We start from the raw sequence: 22431 nt of genomic DNA, 5'->3' as shown, positions 1-22431 counted from the left end.
CACTCAGAAGCAACGTCTCTCTAACACTGGCTAAAGCAAACCGTAAAAGCTTCACGGAACTTGGATGTTGTGCTCTTCTGTTTCAATAACAGAGCAAAAAATATGAAGCAAAAAAAGTGGGAATTTTCCTGGTCACAATGGTAAATGTGTACGTTTACAGGCTTCACTGCACCAGTCCTCGGTGTCAGATCTGATTGACAGAGGCACCTGCACCTCTGATAAATATATGTTACATATATGTGTATGGAACATGTGGAACTCTTGGAAGCATGGATTCCAAGGCAGGTGCTCATCTTATCTGGACCTGAGGCTAGTTTCTCATTCTCTGAGGTACTGATATTTAGGGCCAGGTCACTCTGTTGTGAGTCTGTATTATACATTAGAGATACTCTAATGTATCTCGGGCATCTATCCATCTTAGCACCTCTTGGGTGATTCCTGCATCTTGGGAAAAAAATCATTTCTGGTTGGGAACCACTGGTTAAAGGATAATACTGTAGACTGGAAAGACATACAAGCTAAGTTCCACTTGGAACTAATACGAAGACATAGTTTGCTTTGGTTATTGGGCTTTTTTTTTTTTTTTTGCCAGTCCTGGGGCTTGAACTCAGGGCCTGGGCACTGTCCCTGAGCCTCTTTATGCTCAAGGCTAGTGCTCTACCACTTGAGCCACAGCACCACTTCCCAATAGGCTGCTATGGAAAGGATTAGAGCACCAGTATTACCAGACATGGTTTATGAGTTGTATATTTTCCTTTAGTTTTGGCCATTTGGAAGCTCAAAATTTGAGTTTTCATGTGTACCACACAAAGAACCTCAATGCTCAGGCCTGATCTTAGAACTCAATTCTCAGGCCTAATCTTTAATTTCTAATATAAAAATTCTTTTGGAAATGGCCTCATGTGGTTTGAAGAGATTGACAGGCAAAATGATACTGTATGAACTTCAGCCTGGGGAAGCAATATCTGGGTACTAGTAAAGTCACAAGAGCTGCTCCTTGAAGCAACAATGAGGGCAGTGAATAGAAATCATGGTGTAGGAGAAAACAAAGAAGGTATTGTTTGGTAATGATGGGTCTTTCTTTGTGGGAAGCACATTGGAGATACTCCTTGGTATTTTCTGTGCCAGTAATAATTGTGGGATGCTTTCTGTGAGTAGGATGGGGAGCTGACATTCAGAAATCGAGCTGATGGGGGTTCATGCCATAGTAATTTGGGTGTTAAAGTTAATGTGCACTTCCAGTTTGGAGACACAAGAGTGAAGTCATTTCTCTCTTTCCTTGGAAATCAACCAAAAGCAACAAACAAGGAGAATGAGAAACAGAAGTGCAAACTCCATCTCCAACAAAACTAAGAGACCTCTGAAACTCTTAACTGTAAAATAGTAGAATTGCAAATAAATCCCACATGAGGCTACAGGAGGATGTCTGTTTCTGCAGGATCTCAGTGAGCTGACAGAACATTTGCTTTGAGATGAGGGCGTTTGCAGGACCAGTGTGTGAGATGGGCAGAGACAGAGATGTTGTCTTTTGAACAGACTTATAAAATCTGATCTTCATTGGTTCATACACACAATCCTGAATTACGAAAGAAATTTTTGCTAGCCTGAACCTTCACTAACATGAAAATCCTACAGATGTTTGGAGAAACCCAATTTAATGATCAGCCAGTTTTCTCGATCTACAAAAGTGATTATTTTTTCTCAAAAGATCACCTTCCTTCTTTCTTTCCTTTCTTCTTTCTTTCCTTCCTTCCTTCTTTCCTTCCTTCCTTCCTTCCTTCCTTCCTTCTTTCCTTCCTTCCTTCCTTCCTTCCGTCCTTCCCTCCCTCCCTTCCTCCCTCCCTCCCTCCCTCCCTCCTTCCTTCCCTCCTTCCTTCCCTCCCTCCCTTCCTCCCTCCTTCCCTCCCTTCTTCTTTTCCTCCCTCCCTCCCTCCCTTCTTCTCTTTCTCTTTCTCACTTCTTTTTGCTGGTCTTGGGGCTTGAACTCTGGGCCTAGGTGCTGTCCCTGAGCTCCTTTTTGATCAAGGTTAGTGCTCTACCACTTGAGACACAGTGCTGCATCACACTTTTTCTACTTTCCTTCCCGGGCTGGCCTAAAAACTGAGAACCTCAAATCTCAGCCTCGTCAGCGTGAGCCACCAGTGCCCAGCAAGAGGTCATTCTTGACTCTGTTCACATGCTACATTCAGTCTTAAAACAGTTACTGTTGGCACTTTTTTTCAAAATATATCCAGAATACATTTCTCATTACTATACTAGGCCAAGTCCTTGTGCTTACTTACAATATTGTCGTAACTCCGTAAATCAGCCATATTTTTAACACAACAGCCTAATAACCTATATTGGTTGGATCATGTCACTCTAATGAAAATTCACCACGGTCTTCTCATCCTTCTCAGAATAAAATCCAAAGTTTATCTACTGCTCTCATCATGTTCCTGTTAAATCTTTGAAGTCAGCTCACAACCCTTTGCTGCCTATACTTATTCTGTAATTGCATCTCTTTACCCTGCCTTAACATATTGTCTGATACACACTGGCACACAGATGCGCGCGCGCACACACACACACACACACACACACACACACACACACACACACACACACACACACACTGTTGCATACCTTTCCTTTACCAGAAGGGAAGCATCATTCAAGCAGAGACTGACTTTGATGTACCCTCAGTGCCTAGAAGAGTTCCTTTTACATAAAGGTGCTCAACAACTATTTGTAGTTGAACAGTAAAAAAGAATGAACACAGGCTTTGTATGAAGATACTGCAATAGAGAGATAAAAAAAATGGCAGGCAAAGACCATTTGCCAGAAAAATACTCTCAAAATATTTCAAAACTATAATGAAACATTTTACAACTCTAAATTTAATTTCTATAAAGAAGATAGGCAGACATGGCAAAAGAATATATGAGCAGGAAGAGAACTCAAAATCATTTAAAACAATATAAAATTAAAATAGGAATGATAGACTTTACAGTACTTGAGTCACAAGGGCAGAGAGTAGAAATGACAAACAATGCAATGACATGAAGCCAGGAAATGAAATGTGTGTGCAAATCAAGAACCTAAAGGAGATAACCTCTATTTTATAAATGAAAGGACTGAAAAATCTTGCCCATATGAAAAAAATATAACCAATAATAGGGTTTGAGAAACTTCACCCAATCCTCTAACCCTTAGAAATTAGACCCAAACTAAGTGATCTTCCATCAAAATTCATTTTCAATAAACCTTAATTTCATTGGGGTATTACTGCAAACCATCTCTAGTAGTTTCCTATTGCCATAACAGAATATTTATTTATAGAGGGCTGAGTGCATAAGTCAGTAAAGCACTTGCCTAGCATGTGTGAAGCACCGGGTTCAATCCCTAGCACCAAATACATAATGAAAAAAAGAAAGCAAGAAAGCCAGCCAGCTAGATATACTGTAGTGGGTAGTCCTTTGAATCCTAGGCAACACAGTTAAGACTTCATTTTAAGAATTCAAAGTTTAGGGCTGCTGTTGTAGCTCAATGGTAATGTACTAGCATTTGTAATGCCCTGCATGACATCCCTCCAAAAACACTCCTCCAAAAGACATCCCTCCCCTCCAAAAAAGAAAAGTATTCTGAGGCTGAGACATCTAAGGACCCAATGCCAGTAGCTGGCGAGGGCCTCTTGTGTTGGCACCCATGGTAGAGGGTAAGGGCAGAAAAAGCATGTGTGAAAAAGTACAAGGGGTTGTGTTGGGGATTATTATGGCCTGGGAAAGGCTGCCCTTCCACCAGCCTTGGGACAATGGAAGTCCCTCCCACCTTCTGGCCTCCACCCCTTGGGAGGTGAACACGTGCGTGCCACCATGATGGGGTTGTCCCGCCCACAAAGGGAAGTTTCGTGATGTCACTTGATGAACGTGACCCCTAGCCTATGACTGACCCTTTGGCCAGCCCCCTTTCTTTCCCGCCATTACCTCTATATAAGTGCCCTTCCATATTAAAGTCTTTGAGACGCTTCCCACCACCGCAGCGTGTCCCTGATGCCTTCCTTTTCGCCTCCGCCCTCGGTAACATGTGGGGGGACTGGGGGGAGGGGAAGCTTCAGCAACCCGTCCTCAACTTAGCGCTTGCCCATGTGAGCACGCCTTTGGCCTTCCGCTGGCGGAGGGCCAGGCTGAGTGCTCTTTCAAAGAGTTTGTGGTTACCATTCTCCCCGTGGGGGGGAGAAAGGGATCGTCCAGATCCCAACAGGGTTGTATTTGCTTTGTAAACACCTGCTCTTGAGGGAACTTCTCACTCTACAGCAGCCGTCAACATTTATGCGCAAGGCCCTTATGACCAAATCACCTCTTCAGAACCCTGTATGTTGATACTGTTGCAATGGCAACTAAATCTCAACATGCAGGACCAGGGACATGGTTCAGTGTTGAGTGCTTTCTTAATATGTGCAGTCCTGTGTCCAATCTCCAGCACAAAACCAACCTTAACATCTGTCCAGAACATTTTTATAGCATCATTTGGATTGCTGACACTCAACTATTACATGTTACAAAACTTCTCTTTTGGAGCTTTTACTGTATTTCCTGGGACTATTAACAAGGCCGACACTGCCTTTCAGCGGGGAAAATCCTGTTAAATGAGACACTTGTCTTACGGGAGATCACTTTAGGATGGAGTACACATGGATGTACAGGAATGGGCAATTTTCTGTTGCACCTCTTCACTGTAGAATCATGTCTAATGGGAGTTGGAAGGCTACTGAATGGTAACAGCAAGTACTGCTACAAGAGAACTAGAAATGACAAGTTTTATGAAAAGGCTGATTCGGTTAGTTTTTCAGTAGCTACCAAGGGTGGACAGAGGCTCTGGGAATGGACTGAGGGAGGGGATGCAGGTGGGGAAGGAGCAGCAATAGAAACAAGATGCTAAATGTAGAAACAGGTGTGGAGACAGCTGAAATAAGTGCCGTCTTGGAGAAATTAAAATTGAAGACACAAAATACCCAAAGGCTGGTTGAAAAGGCTCAGCAAGTTAGTCAGTTGAAGATTCAAAATATAATCCAAAGCACTAGGTTCATCAGGTACAGATTGTTACATTTATTAACTGCTTATTATCTGCATGCTGCTTTTTTACCCATGTTATATAATTCTCAGGACAACTATATAAGGTGGTTACATTTTGCTGATAAAAGACCATCCAGAGGTCAATGCTCCTTGTCATAGTTTATCATCAAGATTGGAGAACTGGGATGTGACCTATAGCTCTTACCTGTTTGTGGAAGTTCAAGGTATTTGGGGGTCTGTTTTATATAAGATAGATGGCAAAGATTTTAAGTGTGAAAGTAAAAGAGGGTGGTGAGTATCGGGATATGTTTTAAGCTGTTTAAGGAATGGGAGAAGAGGCTGAATGCCATGGGCTCATGCTTGTAATTCTAGCCTCAAAGGAGTCTTAGACTTATGGTTCAGCCTGGGCTGAGCAATCCAAGACTCCACTTAACAAGCAAAAGCCAGAAGGGTGGCTTGCCTTGAACAAAAATGCTAAGCAAAGACACAGACAGCTCTAGTACTGAAAGGAACAAATGAGGGAAGAGTTCAGTGGAGATGATAGAGCAGTTATCACCTTTTACTTAATTTTACATTTGTTAATATTTCTCCAGACATAGTAAAGGGTGATATTCCTAGGAATGAAATTTACCTGGAAGGTATGGCATTGAGGATTTGATTAGTAACAAATACCTAGAGGGCTATGTTAATAGGGTGCAAACAAGACTGACATGTCTTGAATGGAATTGTACTGTCAGTCTCATCAGAATTGAGTTTAAACTAAATGACTGTAGAGCAAAGATGTCTTTGGACTTTTCAAAGCACATGGAATGTAGTTGTAAATCAGAAACTAAGTAAGGAACTATATAGCCTGTGTCACTGTAGCCATGTGCCTGTGGCTCAAGCCTGTAATCCTAGCTGCTACTTGGGAGGCCAAGAATGGAAGGAACTTTACTGCTATGGTGGCTGTTTAAAAAAACTCCTTAATTTAAACCTAGCAACAGTGGCACAATGTGGATGTTTGAGACAATTGTGGCTTTAGTATAGCCTGGGCAAAAAATGTCTGGGCAAAAATGTCTGAGACTGCTGAGGTATGCAGCGATATACATTTGCCATCCTAAGAATAATGGGAAGCTTAGAGAGAGCGAGAGAGTGAGAATGAGAGAGTGTGTGTGTGTGTGTGTGTGTGTATACATTGAACGTGTGCTAGGAAAAATCCCTAATGTTCACTTAAGACAGCCATGATGTTTAGTGTGGTGTTGGCATACCAAGCCACATGGACCAACAGACATTTATTCCAACTCTGAATTTTGTTATTTGTCCAATACTTGAACTGAAATTAATTTTTTTTCTGTTAGAAGAGGAAGAAATATCCTAGGGTACAGGTATTTGGAAGGTACTTCTATTTATGTATCAGAACTAATGAATTGATGAAAATACTTAAAAAAAACTTAATACTTGTCCCTCTTTCAATTTAAAACATAAATCAGTCTTTTTCTACTTAAATGAATTCTCATGTGCAATCCCACAAGCAAGTTATTTGAAAATCAGTGGTTAAATAAAATGCTTTAACTGAATATAGCCAAACTTCCTTGAACCAAGTATATGTTAAATGGTACATTATAATCGTCTACCATCCAGATTTGATGTTTTAATATATAGATAGGACAGCACCTACTTTAAAACAATGTAAGAAATGAAAACAAAAAGACCCAAGAGGAGTCTGACATATGTAAAAATACTCCAAAATATAGTCTATAAACAGAAATCAATTGTCCTAGTTCTTGTACTCCTCTAACTCTAAATTTCAATATACAGGCTTTTAAAAGTTCACTCATCAAATATATACTGCATAGTAATTCAGCTCACAAACAGGTTTGACTTACATTAAGATTTTGAAACCAATTGTTCAGATTCCTTGACTAAACCCAAAATCCATTTGTATTATTCTACTGAACAAATTATCCACACAACAGTAAGATTCTAATCTTACTCCAACAGAAGCAGCAATAAAGTTACCAAGTAATACTTTTTAGTAATTACTTAAAATAGTAACACTGGTATTAAATATTCTTTTTCAGTTTCTTATTAAATAAGCCTGTTCCTCATTTTTAGATAATGAGGATAAAGTTATCACAACCAAATATGGGAAACTGCTTTCTCTTTATTTAGACCTTGTAAGAAGAAAAAAAGGAACTCTGGTCACATATTACGTTAAAAAAAATCCAGTTTTACATATTTTGATAGGACTAAATGATCACAGAAGTAATTTCTGTAAAAATGGGTCAAATTTTATAAAAAAAAAAAATCTAACAGTGTAAACCAAACCATATAAAGATTTTTCATAACATTAATGACAGTTGTAATTCCGTCCTAACAGGTGTTAATGTTCGTGCTCCCATGTTGCTTTGGTCCAAAAGAGAAGAGCTGACTCAGTAAAAGTAAACTAAGTATGTAATATTTTGCCAATAATAATTTATAGACTGTGATCAGCAGCAGAAATATTCATAAGGAACAGTTCTACTTTAACAAAGTGTAATTAAGGGAGTATTTTTCATAAACATATCACAGTATCAAATATTTATGAGAAAAAAATGAACTAACAAACGAAAGATGAAATAGCTACCACAAACAAAAGTATCTCCCCAGTACCCAATACTGCATCTGAAGGGGTAAAAAGGTGAGGTTAGAGGGTTGATGATGCTAATATGAAAAGAAGTTGAGTACTGTATTTATTTAACTTTATACAACTCTTACCCTTTACAAAAATGGTTATAGTCATGCCCATAAAAGTGTAACCCATGACATTTGAAAGCAAACACTCTTTGTAATTATTTAAAAGGGCCTTTTTAAAAATTATAATACAAAGGTCTGTGCTCTATAAGCAGTCCTCCACTGTGCATTATAACAATAAGGCTTACTTTTAATACAAAGACTTAAGTATTTTGGAGTTATGAACCACTTGATTTAACAAACATCATTTTGTAATTGCTTTTTGCATCTTTTTTGTTTTTCGGATCTTCCGCTTCATTGGGGTGTTCAGCAGCTTGAAGTTCTTCAGCAGATTCTTCTTTCTCTGACTCTGAATCACTCTCAGAGTCATCAGGACTTTCAGGGTCAGGCGAATCATCGTCGTCATCGTCATCTCCAGCCACATCAGCTTCTCCATCATGATCTTCTACCTAAAACATCAATAGGTGTTTTTAAATCACAAATATCATTAGCCAGTTCAAAGGCTGGGAATGGTTCTAATTTTTACCTGATCTTAAAATAAGCCAACTTCCTAACCATTAGGTCAATATTTTTAAGACTATATTATATGACTATCTGTGACTGATGATTGAGGAAGCTATTATTGTCACAGATTTTAAGAAAGGGCTTTGAAGGCCATCTACTGTAAACCAAGTAATGTAGCAGTAGTTTCATATTAATTCATAATACGAAGAGATCACTTAGAAAAGACCTCTCCCTAAGCAGAAAACTTAAAACTTACATAAAGCATTTTATCTAATAGTTGTAGGTAAGATTTTTATCTGACAACTACAACTTGCAAGGATGGTATTCATAAAGGATATATCCTAATGATTAACCAGAATTTACATTAAATCATTAATAGAAAACACATCCTTAAATCCATTAAAAAATCTTTTCTGATTACCTAGAGATCCTGATGGACAATAAAAATACATTAAGTATTTGTACAAAGAAAGTTTTCTAAGTTAGGATTGTTTACTGTTAGGGTAATCCAACAGAAACAAACAATATGAAACCGAAATTGATTATCTTCCCAATCAATGAAAACAAGTCAATTACTACCTCACTGAAGCCAAGACCACAATGTCGTCGGTATCTTCCTGATAATTTACTGTCCATACTTTGCTGATATTGAGACTCCAGTTCTTCATTAATTTTCTTGTCTTCTTCCCCTGCATGTCCATTGTACTTTGGTTATGTTTCAGTCAAATTAATAAAAACATATGATTACACAAAAAACCCATAATACAAATGGTATTATATTAAGGGTTGAATTATCTAATTGTGACTACTTTTAAAATGATTTTTATCAATGGTTTACCATATGGGTTACAAATAAACAATAAATGAATACAGTTATGATTACTTCTTTAGAACCTACTCCTCTGAGTTACTAAAATCCTTAATGATTATTCCAAAAACTTTCTCCACCTAAAAATCTCCAGTGAACCAAGATCATCTGTTTTTGAATAAAAATAGTGAAAAGATTGAAAATTCTATTCAGAGGTGACTTTGTAGTGTCTCTTCCTTTATGTCTGTTTTTGCTCATCAGTTAATTTAAGCAACATAAATGTTAACTATTATTTCATTATACATGATTTATATATTTACATGTAAATATACCAAGAATATCCTGTCTACCTAAAACCTTACCACTCAAGAGCTCTGTTAATGAGTGAGGATTTCTATGCTTCATATTTTAATTTATGAATATAAATACCAATGAACTCAAATTTTCATACAAAGGATAGTGCTTTTATTAACTTTAATTCACAGAACTCCCCTTTTTTTAAGGAATATTTTCCCATTGTAATACATTTGCTTTATGTAACAATTTGTATCTCACTCAAAACAAAGAATGATCAATTTCCAAAATATCCTAAGTCAGTATAACATTAGGTAATTTAATTAAAAATTTTGTTAAGTTAAATTTAGGTCAGCATCTATTATTGTAAAGCTAACTTTTTTTTTTTTTTTTTTGCCAGTCCTGGGCCTGGGCAGTGTCCCTGGGCTCCTTTTTGCTCAAGGCTAGGGCTCTACCATTTGAGCCACAGTGCCACATCTGGCTTTTTCTGTGATTAATTAGAGATAAAGAGGCTCATGGGCTTTCCTGTCCTGGCTGGCTTTGAACTGCAACCTTCAGATTTCAGCCTCTTGAGTAGATAGGATTATAGGCTTAAGCCAAAAGAGCCCAGCTATAGGGCTAACTTTAAACAGGTGCAAATTTCACTTTCTTGCAGACTGAATATAAAAATCTAATTCATTTTCAAATTTTGATTTTGGTGGTAGTGGTATTCTGAACTCAGGGCTTCAAACTTGCTAGGTATGTATGCATTCTACCACTTGAACCTCGGCTCTCCTTTTTGCTTTGGTTATTTTTGAGACGGGGAATCTCACTTTTTGCTCAAGCTGGCTTGAACACATATTTTCCTAATTAAGTTCTCCACAGTAGGTAGATGACAGGCTAGGATTGCAGATATGAGCCAATAGTACCCAGCTTAGTTTTTTTTTTGGTTTTTGGGGGATTTTTTTTTGTCATTTATGGAGCTTGAAAACAGAGCCTGGGGGCTGTCTCTGAGCATTTTCACTCAAGGCTAGCGTACAACACTTTGAGCCACAGCTCCACTTCCAGTGTTCTGGTGGTTAAATGGAGATGAATTTCTTGGACTTTCCTGTCTGGGTCAGCTTTGAACAGTGATCCTCAGATCTCAGCCACCGGAGTAGCCAGTATTACAGTAGAGAGCCACCAGAACCTGCTTTTCAGTTTTTATTTAAATATTTTTTTCCCTATGTATGTAGGCATATGTAAGCAATACAGCCACTTTATATGTAGGCATATGTAGGCAAGTACTTTACTATTCTCCCAACCTCCCTTTTTTTTTAAGTTTATTTCTTTAGGCTCTGTAAATTTATATTCTAAGATTTCAGAGCAAGAACTAGTGAATAAACTTAAAGCCAGAATAACACAGTAATATGTCAAATCATGTACATAAAGAAAAAAATGCAATATATTCAATGCCATTGCCAAGAAAAGGGATAAACTTTTAGTATAATTAACGTGTGTGTTCTGAGTCAGAATGAAGACAGAAAAAGCTTAGTTTCTTCGCTACAATATCATATATATATATACATATGTTACATATATGTATATTCTGTTGTCCTTTTAAAACAAAACACAATACTTGATACTTTGTGATATATAAAACATTTTTACATTTTATACATTTCTCATATACATATATCCAATGTTAATATTTTAATTAACACAACTACATATAAAATTATATCCCCAAATATGCACTGTTACCCTTTATACCAAATTTACTGTTGGTTCTGTGACCAATGAAGTATTCATGTTGGTTCCGTTTGAATTAAATTTACTTACCTGTTCGGAAGTGAGATGTTGATTTGTGATCACCTATAACAAGACGACCAGTGTGTTCTTTCTGTAAGAAAGGTGGAGAATGTGTTGGAATTGAAGATTACTAGTTCAGTATAACTGTTGAGTACACTACTGTATACTATTCTAGCTTTCCAGGTTATCATGAAGATAAATAAACAAATTAAGATCCTTGCCTTTATGGGCCTTACATTCTACTAGAGCAAGGGTAAGGATGGGGAAGGGAAACTGACAGATGTAATAAATAAGTAAATTATAGTGTACAATGTATTAAGTGTCATGAAAACAGAATAAAGTGATAGAAGTATAGAGGTGGATAGGTCTAGAATTTTAAATAGGATAAAATAAGTTTAAAATTAGGTCAGTGTAAGCATTATATTTGTTACAACTCTAGTTGATATTTAAAATCAATGATTCAATATACTGCATTGTAAAATGTGCCCCATTAATAAGATCTGATTATAAATGTAACATCAAGTTATTCTAGGATGATGGTATTACTGCACTGGTTCAGTCACACTTTATCAGCTGGTTCTTCCTATGACCAATAAAGTATTCATGTTGGCTGGTTAGAATTAATATATTTTGTGGTTACATAACAGAATAAACACCTTATATGAAGATCAAAGCCAAAATATTGGCTTGTACACCAAATACTTTTTGTTGTTTTGATTTGTTTTGGTGCTAACTGAACTGTGGGCCTTGGATAGCTCTCATTCTACCTGCTGAATATAACCCTAACCTATTACTTGTTTAGCAAATTTCTTATTTAAATCAGGGGTGGGGAATCTTACTTCTACCATGGGCCATTTGGATATTTATAATGTAATCTGAAGGCCATAGAAAATTATCAATACAAGACAGGTACAGGTAGCTCATGCCTATAATCCTAGCTATTTAGGAGCTGATATTCAAGAATAGAGATTTAATGCTAGCCTGGGAAGACAGGCTGAGCAACTCTTACCTCCAATTAATCAGCAAAAAAATCAAAAAGTATTGATGTGGTTTAAGTGGTAGAGCATAAACCATGAACGAAAGTGTGAGGCTGGTCAGGCCCTATCTGGCACCCACACACTTCTTCCTCTGGCAGCTGATGAGATGCATTAGTGTCTGTCAAGTGCCAAATGATTTTGGATGGCCTTATGTGGCCTGTGGGCTGAGCATTCCCCACCGATTTGTCTACTTTATATGACACATTACATGTTATTGAGAAATACAGATTGAGACATTATACAAATACTTTTTTAAAAAGCTTTTAAAAGGTCTTAAGTATTTTTTATAACCTCTCCCTACCCAGCCTCACTATTATAGTATGGTTAATGTCTCTTTTCAGATTCAAACCAATTCTTTCTGGAGAAGTTTCTTTCACTGCTAAGCCAGAAAAGAGCTGTCCTCCTCTGGTAGTCCATATCATTATGTATCTTTCATTCATAGTAATTGCAGTTCTTACTGAGCTTATCCAGTTCCCTCCATTTCCCAATGACTCCAGTTTTTGGGTTTTTTTTGGCCAGTCCTGGGGCTTGGACTCTGGGCCTGAGCACTGTCCCTGGCTTCTTTTTGTTCAAGGCTAGCACTCTACCACTTGAGCCACAGCGCCACTTCTGGCCATTTTCTGTATATGTGGTGCTGGGGAATCGAACCCAGGGCCTCATGTATATGAGGCAGGCACTCTTACCACTAGGCCATATCCCCAGCTCTAATGACTCCAGTTTTTAATACAGTAGGTAAGTAAAATGCATTCTCATGAGTAACAAAGGGCACAATTTCATTTTAAGGTGCTTAAAGAAAAAAAAGTTTGTTTATTTATTTATTTATTGCCAGTCCTGGGCCTTGGACTCAGGGCCTGAGCACTGTCCCTGGCTTCTTTTTGCTCAAGGCTAGGAGCCACAGTGCCGCTTTTGGCCGTTTTCTATAGATGTGGTGCTGGGGAATTGAACCCAGGGCTTCATGTATACGAGGCAAGCACTCTTGCCACTAGGCCATATTCCCAGCCCCAAAAGTTTATTTTTTTCAGGTTTAGATATAGAAAGACAACTCGGATGATGTTATGAAAGTCAGTTCATTTGCTTATTAAATGTTAGAGATAATTTTATTTGTGTGTAAGTAGTGTTTTCTCAGCATCTGTTACAATAATTAAACTGAGAAGCATTTCAAAATACATGAAAAAAATAAGTCTATTACTACCTTTACTGTCACCTCAAGGTCTGGAGAGAGTTATGAAATACAACAGATTTTTTTTTTATTTAGATAGAGATTTGTTTAAGATACTTGCCAAGAAATGCCCTTTAGCAAAATCAAATAAAGCAAACCAAAAATTTTCCTATCTCCTTTTCCTTTGGTCCGAGTGTCTCACATCTACATTTTCTCTTTGTAGTCCCCAAACTTATTGCTATAAGCCTAGGAAATTCTAGATGTGGTTCAAAAACAGTATAAGATTTTCTAAAGCCAAAAATAATCATGTAAGCTAGGTGCCCATGGCTCATGCCTAGAAGACTTGCTACTCAGAAGGCTAAAATCTGGAGGGTCAAAGGTCAAAGCACAGGACTCCATTTTCAAAATAAGCAGTAAAAAGCAAGGCAGGAAGCATGTTTCAAATAGTAGAGTACAACATGAGCAAACCCAACAAAATCAAAGCTGAGTTTAAACCCCAGTACGAGGGGGGGAAGGGTATCATGCAATACAAGAAATGTATAAATATGTTTTAGTTCTTCTCACTTAAAACATACAGAAAAAAAAAGCAGTTTGCACAGAAAAGATAAATATGCATACCCAATGATGCTTACCTTTCCTGCACCCATAAGTCTCAAGAACTTTTGTTTTCTTTCTTCATTACCCAGGTCTGCTGCCTCCCAATTGCTAGATCCAAGCTGGAAGAGAAAAATGTTGATTAGTCGATCTTTAACTCTCAGGGTTGTTTTTTTTACCCGTTAGATGTGACTGTTAATGGGGTTTATCATTCTTTTTTTTTTTTTTTTTTTTTTTTTTGCCAGTCCTGGGGCTTAGACTCAGGGCCTGAGCATAGTACTATCCCTGGCTTCTTTTTGCTCAAGACTAGCACTCTGCCACTTGAGCCACAGCGCCACTTCTGGCCATTTTCTGTATATGTGGTGCTGGGGAATTGAACCCAGGGCCTCATGTATAGGAGGCAAGCACTCTTGCCACTAGGCCATATCCCCAGCCCCCTTTATCATTCTTATTTAGGAAGTATGCATCACATTTGAATTCAAATATACTCCTTTTTGTTTCCTCATGGCAGAATACTTTTTAACTTCTTTTATAGTTGGAGCTCTGTCTCAATAGGTTGAATCAGAATCACCCTGAGGGTTTGTTAAAATAAACAGTTGTCTATAGGGCTGGGAATATGGCCTAGTGGCAAGAGTGCTTGCCTCGTATACAGGAATCTCAGGGTTCGATTCCCCAGTGCCACATATATAGAAAATGGCCAGAAGTGGTGCTGTGGCTCAAGTGGCAGAGTGCTAGCCTTGAGCAAAAAGAAGCCAGGGACAGTGCTCAGGCCCTGAGTCTAAGCCCCAGGACTGGCAAAAAAAAAAAAAAAAAAAAAAAGTTGTCTATACCCTCAGAGTTTGATTGACTGGGTATGGAGTAGGGTTCCATATTGTGAATGTCTAAAAATTTCCTAGATAGTGCTGACACTCTCATATGAAGATAACTTTTGTCCTATCTTGTAGGGGCCTAATCACTAGTACCAGAAAGCTGCCACAAGTGCTAACTGAAACACATAAAATTCTGAGACCACTTTATCAGAAGGCACTAGGCCCAAATTAAACTTCTTGATTTCTTTTGAAAAAAAAAAAATTTTTTTTTTGGCCAGTCCTGGGCCTTGGACTCAGGGACTGAGCACTGTCCCTGGCTTCTTCCCGCTCAAGGCTAGCACTCTGCCACTTGAGCCACAGTGCCGCTTCTGGCCGTTTTCTGTATATGTGGTGCTGGGGAATCGAACCTAGGGCCTCGAGTATCCGAGGCAGGCACTCTTGCCACTAGGCTATATCCCCAGCCCATCTTTTGAAAATTTTAATTAATTGTTAGGACTGAGACATTAAGATTTTTTTGTGTGTGTGCCAGTCCTGGGTCTTGGGACTCAGGGCCTGAGCACTGTCCCTGGCTTCTTTTTGCTCAAGGCTATCACTCTGCCACTTGAGCCACAGCGCCACTTCTGACCTTTTCTATATATGTGGTGCTGAGGAATGGAACCCAGGGCTTCGTGTATATGAGGCAAGCACTCTTGACACTAGGCCATATTCCCAGCCCACATTAAGATTTTTATTCAAGCTCAAAGGTTCTCCAAAAGTCAAATAAACATTCACTTATTTTTTAGAACAATTAATTAAAATTCATTTCATCTCACAACTACCAATGATTACACTGAATTCTTTTTATAAATTAAGGATTATGGAATCCTACCAACTTTATTTTATTTTATTTTTTTTTGCCAGTCCTGGGCCTCGGACTCAGGGCCTGAGCACTGTCCCTGGCTTCCTTTTGCTCAAGGCTAGCACTCTGCCACTTGAGCCACAGCGCCACTTCTGGCTGTTTTCTGTATATGTGGTGCTGGGGAATCGAACCCAGGGCCTCATGTATACGAGGCAAGCTCTCTTGCCACTAGGCCATATCCCCAGCCCCCAACTTTATTTTTATATATATTTTAAAAGTAAATATACCAATTATTTCATTGTAATTATTTCTAACTATGTTAAAAATGACTAAAGTTGCCTGATGCTGGTGGCACATGCCTGTAATCCTCAGGAAGCAGAGATCAGGAAGAATGTGGTTCTTACTGGGGCCAAAAGTAAGCCCCCATTTCCAGAAATAAGGGTGCATTACTGAGATGTAGCTGGGACTCAACTACTTTAGTAGACTGTCCAAGCTGGTGCTGTTAAAAAGCATGAGATCCTATCTAAAAAATAACCTAAAAGCAAAAAGGGTTGGGGGTTTAGTTCAAATGGTAGAGTGCTTTCCTATCAAGTGCAAGGTGCTGAGATCAAACTCAAGTACTGCTAAAAAAATTAAGAGAAACATACTATACTCATCAGAAAGTCATTTAATAGGAAAGGTTTTGTCATGTAATATTTTGCAGTAACAGTTGAGCCCACCTCTTGTTTTTATAAAACGATAGTGACTTTACTCAATGTGTGCAATAAAATTTACTTGATTCAATTTCTAAGTGGAGAAAGACTGAAGGCAGGTTATATATGTATAGAATGGTGAAAGGAGGGGGCTGGGAATAGGGTCTAGTGGTAGAGTGCTTTCTTCATATACATGAAGCCCTGGGTTCGATTCCTCAGCACCACATATATAGAAAAAGCCAGAAGTGGCACTATGGCTCAAGTGGTAGAGTGCTAGCCTTGAGCAAAAAGAAGGGACAGTGCTCAGGCCCTGAGTTCACGCCCCAGGACTAGCAAAAACAAACAAAAAAACAGAAAGGTGAAAGGAAAAAGATGATATGGAAATGAATACACTTATCAGAATATTCATTCCAATTGAGCTTATCTGAAAATGAAAAATATTTTGTAGTTATGGATCAAAGATGACAAACTCCTCTTCAACACAAAATTTTAAGTAATCAAAGGTTTCAAATCTCTTCACATATTACATCTTGATGATGCAAATGAAAAAACTACAAGGGCTGGGAGTATGGCCTAGTGGCAAAAGAGCTTGCCTCATATACATGAAGCCCCGGGTTGAATTCCCCAGTACCACATATATGGAAAACAGCCAGAAGTGGCGCTGTGACTCAAGTGGCAGAGTGCTAGCCTTGAGCAAAAGGAAGCCAGGGACAGTGCTCAGGCCCTGAGTCCAAGGCCCAGGACTGGCAAAAAACAAAACAAAACAAAAAAAAACTACAAGTAATGATAAAGCTAAAACCTATTAGAAATATATATGAAATCTTTTAATCATATGTTGCAGGTTAACATACCTGATAGCTGGTATGCAATTAGCTGTATTCAGAGAATGAGTTATGTATACCATTAAAATCAGAAAAATGTAGAGCAGAAATCTAGGGTTGCTATTGTTAAATTTATATTATAGTTCCTAAAAAGTCATTTTTACTATCCCTTTATTCTAAACATTTTTCGGGAAAGAATAAAAGAATTAAAAAAAAAAAAAGAGAGGAAGTGGCACTGTAGCTTAAGTGGCAGAGCACTAGCCTTGAGCTGAAAAGCTCAGGGACAGCATCTAGGCCTAGAGTTCAAGCCCCACGACCAGCAACAACAACAAAAATTTAAAAAAAAAAAAAAAAAGGAGTATAGTGGTATACACCTATAATCCCAGTACTTGAGAGGCTGATTAAGGGACAAAGTTAAAGGCCAGCCTGAGTCACACAATGAGACCCTGTCTCAAAAGTAAATAACACTGAACTACTTCTATGAATATGGGGGAGAAGGGTTTAAAGCATTTGTACTACACTAAATCCACTTGTAGCTTTTCTAAATTCTTTTTTCTGCAGGGGATATGTTGTCATAATTTTGGTTACTAAATTACAAATTTCTCTTCATTGTGAAGACTCATATCCTTTTAAGAGAACATTTAGTCTTAACTATTTCTCAATATAATAATAAACATTAGTAACACACTTTAGTTCTGATTCTCAATAAATCACTTGCTGTGAACCCAGAACTGACTTAGTTAATTATTTCACATATGACCTTATCTGACAGGTCAGTCAAATGAGGTACACTAAAATATATAAAATTACATCTAGGTCATATGTATAAGGTATAACAAGACAAATTATTTGTTTAGACTTAGGATCCTATCCCCAAGATAGCTCATTGCGTACAAGCAAATATCTCAAAATACTACAAATTTTGAAATCTGAAATACTTCTGGTTCCAACTATATAGGATTCTTAGCTTGGAGTCTTTTACAAGTTACAAATGAGTTCTTACATTTCTTTAAAGAGCTCACAACAGTCTATTTCAACAAATAAGGTCATTAAGGTACAGAGAGGCAGGTGACCTATTTGGAGTCTGCTTTTTTCCATATCATACTATACATGAACAAATAAGTCTGTAATTTATGAACTCATTACAGAAATGGTTGAGAATTAAGTTAAAATGCAACTTCCCTTATTTTTTTTCTTCCTACATTCTTGCCTCCCTCCCCATCTTCTCATTCTTTTGGTTTGGGTTTTGGGACAGTTTTATTATTATTACATAGCTCTGGGTAGCCTCAAATTTACAATCCTCCTGCCTCAGTTAGTTACCAAATGCTGGGATTAAAGGCCAGTACCACATTAAACTTGTGATTAAAGGGACAAACAGAGGCTGGGGTGTAGCTTAGTGGTAAGAGTGTGTCTTCAGCATGCAGGCGGTCTTAGGATCAATGGCTGACATATTATTTGAGGTTCTCTACAAGTTACTAGAACAAATTTCCTCATTCTCTATAAAATAACTTTCATTTCTCACTGTTTTCTTCATCCTTAAAAATCCTTTGCCATAGGATTGCAATCTCCCCTTTGCCTCCTTAATACATATCCTAGTGACTGTTTAGAATTTACTTCTAGTTGGGTGCTGGTGACTCACGCCTGTAATCCTAGGAGGCTGAGATCTGAGAATCACAGTTTGAAGCCAGTGTAGGCAGGAAAGTCAATGAAACTCATCTCTGATCAAGTACCAAACAACAACAACAAAACCCCAAATTGGAGCCGTGGCTTGAATGGTGGTAGCATGTTAGCTCTGAACAAGAGCACCTCAGAGACAGCACCCAGGCCCTGAATTCAAGCCCCGTTAACCAGCACAAAAAACAAAAGGACAACTCTTACTTAACAGTAAAAATAATAAAAATTCCATGAAAGAAACATAAATCACCACTGAGGGACATTTATTGTATCACACTGTAACATTAATAATATAGTCATTCTTTATATCCTGTGCACACTTGTGCTAGGGCATGAACTCAGGGCCTGTGTTTTTGGCTCAAGGCTGGGGGCGTTTTACTACTTGAGCCATAGCTCAAATTCTGGCCTTTTGGTAGTTAATCAGAAGTAAGTCTCATGGGCCTTCCTGCCCTGGCTGGCTTTGAGCCATAATCCTCAGATATTAGCTTTCTCTTGTTGGTGGTGATAGTGGTGCAAGTTCTGGGGTTTTAACTCACAACTTGAGTGCTGTCCCTCAGTTTCTGTGCTCAAAGCTAGCCCTCTATCACTTGAGCCACAGCCCATTTTGACATTTTGGTAGTTAGTTGGAGCTAAGAGTGTCAGGGACTTAACTGCTTGGACTAGCTTAGATCTCAGCCTCTTGAGTAGCTAGGAAAACAGGCATGAGCCACTTGGCATCCAGTCTATGGTGCTAGGTTTTAGTTTTCAGTTTCAACTATAAAACCTTACTTTTAAATGATGTTATTACTAGGGACTGGAAAGGTATAAAAAGTCTATAGTTTAAATTCATTTCATCAGAAGCTGTGAAGACTTAATCACCTAATCCCTTTACATAATATCACTTGGAGGTTTTGGTCAATCTCAAAGACTTGAGCCCAACAAAATAGGTTATCTGCCTAGCCATCTACAAAATCAGGTGAATATTGAGAAGGAAACAACAGCTTTTTAAATTTATTGAAAGCCTAGGTTACTAAAAACAAAACTTACAAATACTGAATTACCATGCCAACACCAGAAAATTTAAATGCCAGTAGCTGGGAGAATAAACCTAAGAAAATAACCGCTGGACCCAAACTTTTATGACTAGTCTTTCTGCAGAGCTAAAAACAAATTTCTTTAAAGAAACCCCACCCCCAGCTGGGAATGTGGCATAGTGGTAGAGTGCTTGCCTAGCATGCATGAAGCCCTGGATTTGATTCTCAGCACCACATATATAGAAAAAGCTGGAAGTGGCACTGTGGCTCAAGTAGTAGAGGGCTAGCCTTGAGCAGAAAGAAACCAGAGACAGTGCTCAGGCACCAGGATTGGCAAAAAAAAAAAGAAAAGAAACCCTACCTATCCTCCAAAATGGAGGTCTTAACCATCACCTCATTAACTACCTGTTCAGTGAGCCTTTTATGATTCACAAAAATATTAAGGCCTGATTGCATACAATTTAGAAATTGAGAGTGCTCTGAACTGAAAGCAAACTAGATATCCTTTCCTTAATCTTAAGGACAACCTCCTCCACACCCCTTCCATGTTTCCAGGGCACTATCCCATTACATTACTTGTCGGACCCAGTTTTATATTTGCTGGCTACCTGCAGTTTTATACTGCGCTAGGGTAAATACACGAAAACACCTAACATAAAGATCGTATTTATACATTTTTTGAACTCCTGACACCTGGCATAGCCCTTAGTATTTAACTTTACTGGAACGGTTTGTTACTTAAACTGTTAAGCTGAAGGTTTGAGAGGAAAGGCGTGGGAAGAACGCGGCGTCCAGGTCTCACCGCCTAGGACCCTTCAGCCGTGATGCCAGGGCCAAATCACACCCATACCCAAATGTTTCGGTTCAACAGCACCCTCGGTTTCTTCTAGGACTATTAACAGGGCACTCAAAAATAACCCCGGCCTGAAAAAAATAAAATCTGTTCAAATGTGTACGAACATTTCGCCAAGGCCACTTAATGAAACCAAAACCAGGAAGGCTCTTGCTGCGTCTGCAGCCCAGGTTGAAAAGCCTAGCAAATTAGCGTCATCCCGAAGGCAAGATGACCCCTAGAATAAACTATCTCACTCTCCAACCCCTCCCCAGATTTCCTCCCTCCACCTACCTACCAACGCAAGCCTAGGGCGTTGAGCTTGCGGCCGACCCGGATCGGGTCTGACTGGGAACATTTCCCAGTCATTCTACTTGGCCCACCCCCTCTGAGCCGCCACCGGCGTTTCCTCCTCCTCCTCCTCTTTCACCCAGCCCGGCCTACCCGGGCCTACAGTAGGCCTCAACCCTCACCCACTCCGCCATTGTTATTTACATCGTCGTCTGGGGAGGCTGAACGCTTCACCCCGTGCGGGTGAGATTCTCTGGCAGCACTCATCGTTGCGGGAGATCTCGACAGGGAAAATGCCGAACACAGCCACTGGTTCTCCTCAGCTCGACGCCCAGTAGTCCGCAACTTGCCACCGGCCTTAGAAGCACCACTCCAGAACGCTCAGCTCCTCCGGGCCTTCTCCGCCACAGTCGTCACCGCTACGGCCGCTCGCCGCTACGTGACACTCTGGGAGTTGTAGTTTTCCGAGCCACTCCACAGTGGCCTGAGTAAGAGAGATAGATGAGGACTAAAACTACAATTCCCAGGAGGCCGAGCGCGCAACTCGCGCCGGATAGCGGGAGGGCCCTCGGAGGCTACGCCTCCCCGGGCTTGTGGAGGGAGCTTTCGCGTGGCTCGGTATGGTGGCGAGCGTTGGTGAGGAATGTCGTCGCAGTGGAAAGTCTAAGAGTGGGTTTTCATATTTCACTGTGAGACGCTGCCCCGTTGGCAAACGCCTCCGCAACAGTTGAGCACCTAGGCTTAAGTGAGACTCTTTGGAAACGAGTACACTTTGCCCAGCGCCAAAGCATTTTAAAAAAGGGCCTCTATCCCCACCCCCCTGATGTGTGTGGTCCCTGGTGCCCGTTCGGGATTTCTAGAAGGTTCTAACGAATTTCTTGTCATTATTTCATACTGAGGGAAGTGAATTCAGTATGGTGTCAAATGCTGGTTAATTGGCTAGTTTTGAAACTGGGGTTCTCCTTGAGGGAAGTCCGGGGAGCCTTGGGTCGAGCTTTGGGAGGAGGGAGTGAACTTCTGACCCACCCCGGCCCTGCGGCTGAGGCTGCAGAGGAGATGGCGCTGTCCGAGCCTTCACCAAATGAGGTCTGTGCCTGCCACGAAACCCTGTTCTGTTAAGTACGATTTTAAAAAAAAAAAAATTGCATTGCGATTCACATAAAGGTATCTAGTTCAAGTGTGCAATGCAGTGACATGAAATCCATTCACCACCTGGGTGTGACCTTAGCATCTGTTTAGTTTCAAGACATTGCACCAGAAAGCGAGTACCCCAGCTCTCATTTGTTGGCCCTCTCCATTTCCTTCATATTTTCCTTCTCTTCCTCCTCTTCTCAACACCATAGTCACTAGGCCACTTCCAAAGCCCTGTACTTGAAAGGTAGTTATTTTCAGATTTTGCAACCTTAAGGGTCTGGGTCTTTTTTTTTTTTTTTTTCTTTTTTTTTTTTCCTTAGCTGGCTCTCTGCCATTTGAGTTGAATTTTCAGCTTGGCTTTTTGCTGGCTGTTTGGAGATAGGATCGCAAAGATT

The 22431-nt window shown here is 39.4% G+C and overlaps 1 protein-coding gene across 1 annotated transcript; it reads right to left on the bottom strand.

Annotated features, from left to right (window-relative positions):
• Positions 1 to 5067: 5067 nt before the first annotated feature.
• Positions 5068 to 21325, bottom strand: C13H11orf58 (chromosome 13 C11orf58 homolog). Its single transcript, XM_048360246.1, has 5 exons — positions 21107 to 21325; positions 13971 to 14054; positions 11173 to 11233; positions 8850 to 8959; positions 5068 to 8215 (listed from the first exon to the last, which is right to left on the bottom strand). Exons 1-5 carry the CDS (start codon positions 21167 to 21169, stop codon positions 7985 to 7987), a joined length of 549 nt encoding a protein of 182 aa, XP_048216203.1. The 5' UTR covers positions 21170 to 21325; the 3' UTR covers positions 5068 to 7984.
• Between the last annotated feature and the right edge of the window lie 1106 nt (positions 21326 to 22431).

The sequence above is a fragment of the Perognathus longimembris genome, chromosome 13, assembly GCF_023159225.1.
Source record: "Perognathus longimembris pacificus isolate PPM17 chromosome 13, ASM2315922v1, whole genome shotgun sequence".
NCBI lineage: Eukaryota > Metazoa > Chordata > Mammalia > Rodentia > Heteromyidae > Perognathus > Perognathus longimembris.
This window is presented reverse-complemented; position numbering and strand designations above follow the sequence as displayed.

Bases quoted from the DNA above. Each gene is read 5' to 3' on its own strand.
- C13H11orf58 (XM_048360246.1), bottom strand. From the start codon at position 21,169: ATGAGTGCTGCCAGAGAATCTCACCCGCACGGGGTGAAGCGTTCAGCC. The intron at 11,234-13,970 runs GTAAGCATCATT...CCTTTCTTACAG, and splicing joins GACTTATGGGTGCAGGAAAG to AAAGAACACACTGGTCGTCT. The intron at 8,960-11,172 runs GTAAGTAAATTT...ATGGACATGCAG, and splicing joins AACATCTCACTTCCGAACAG to GGGAAGAAGACAAGAAAATT.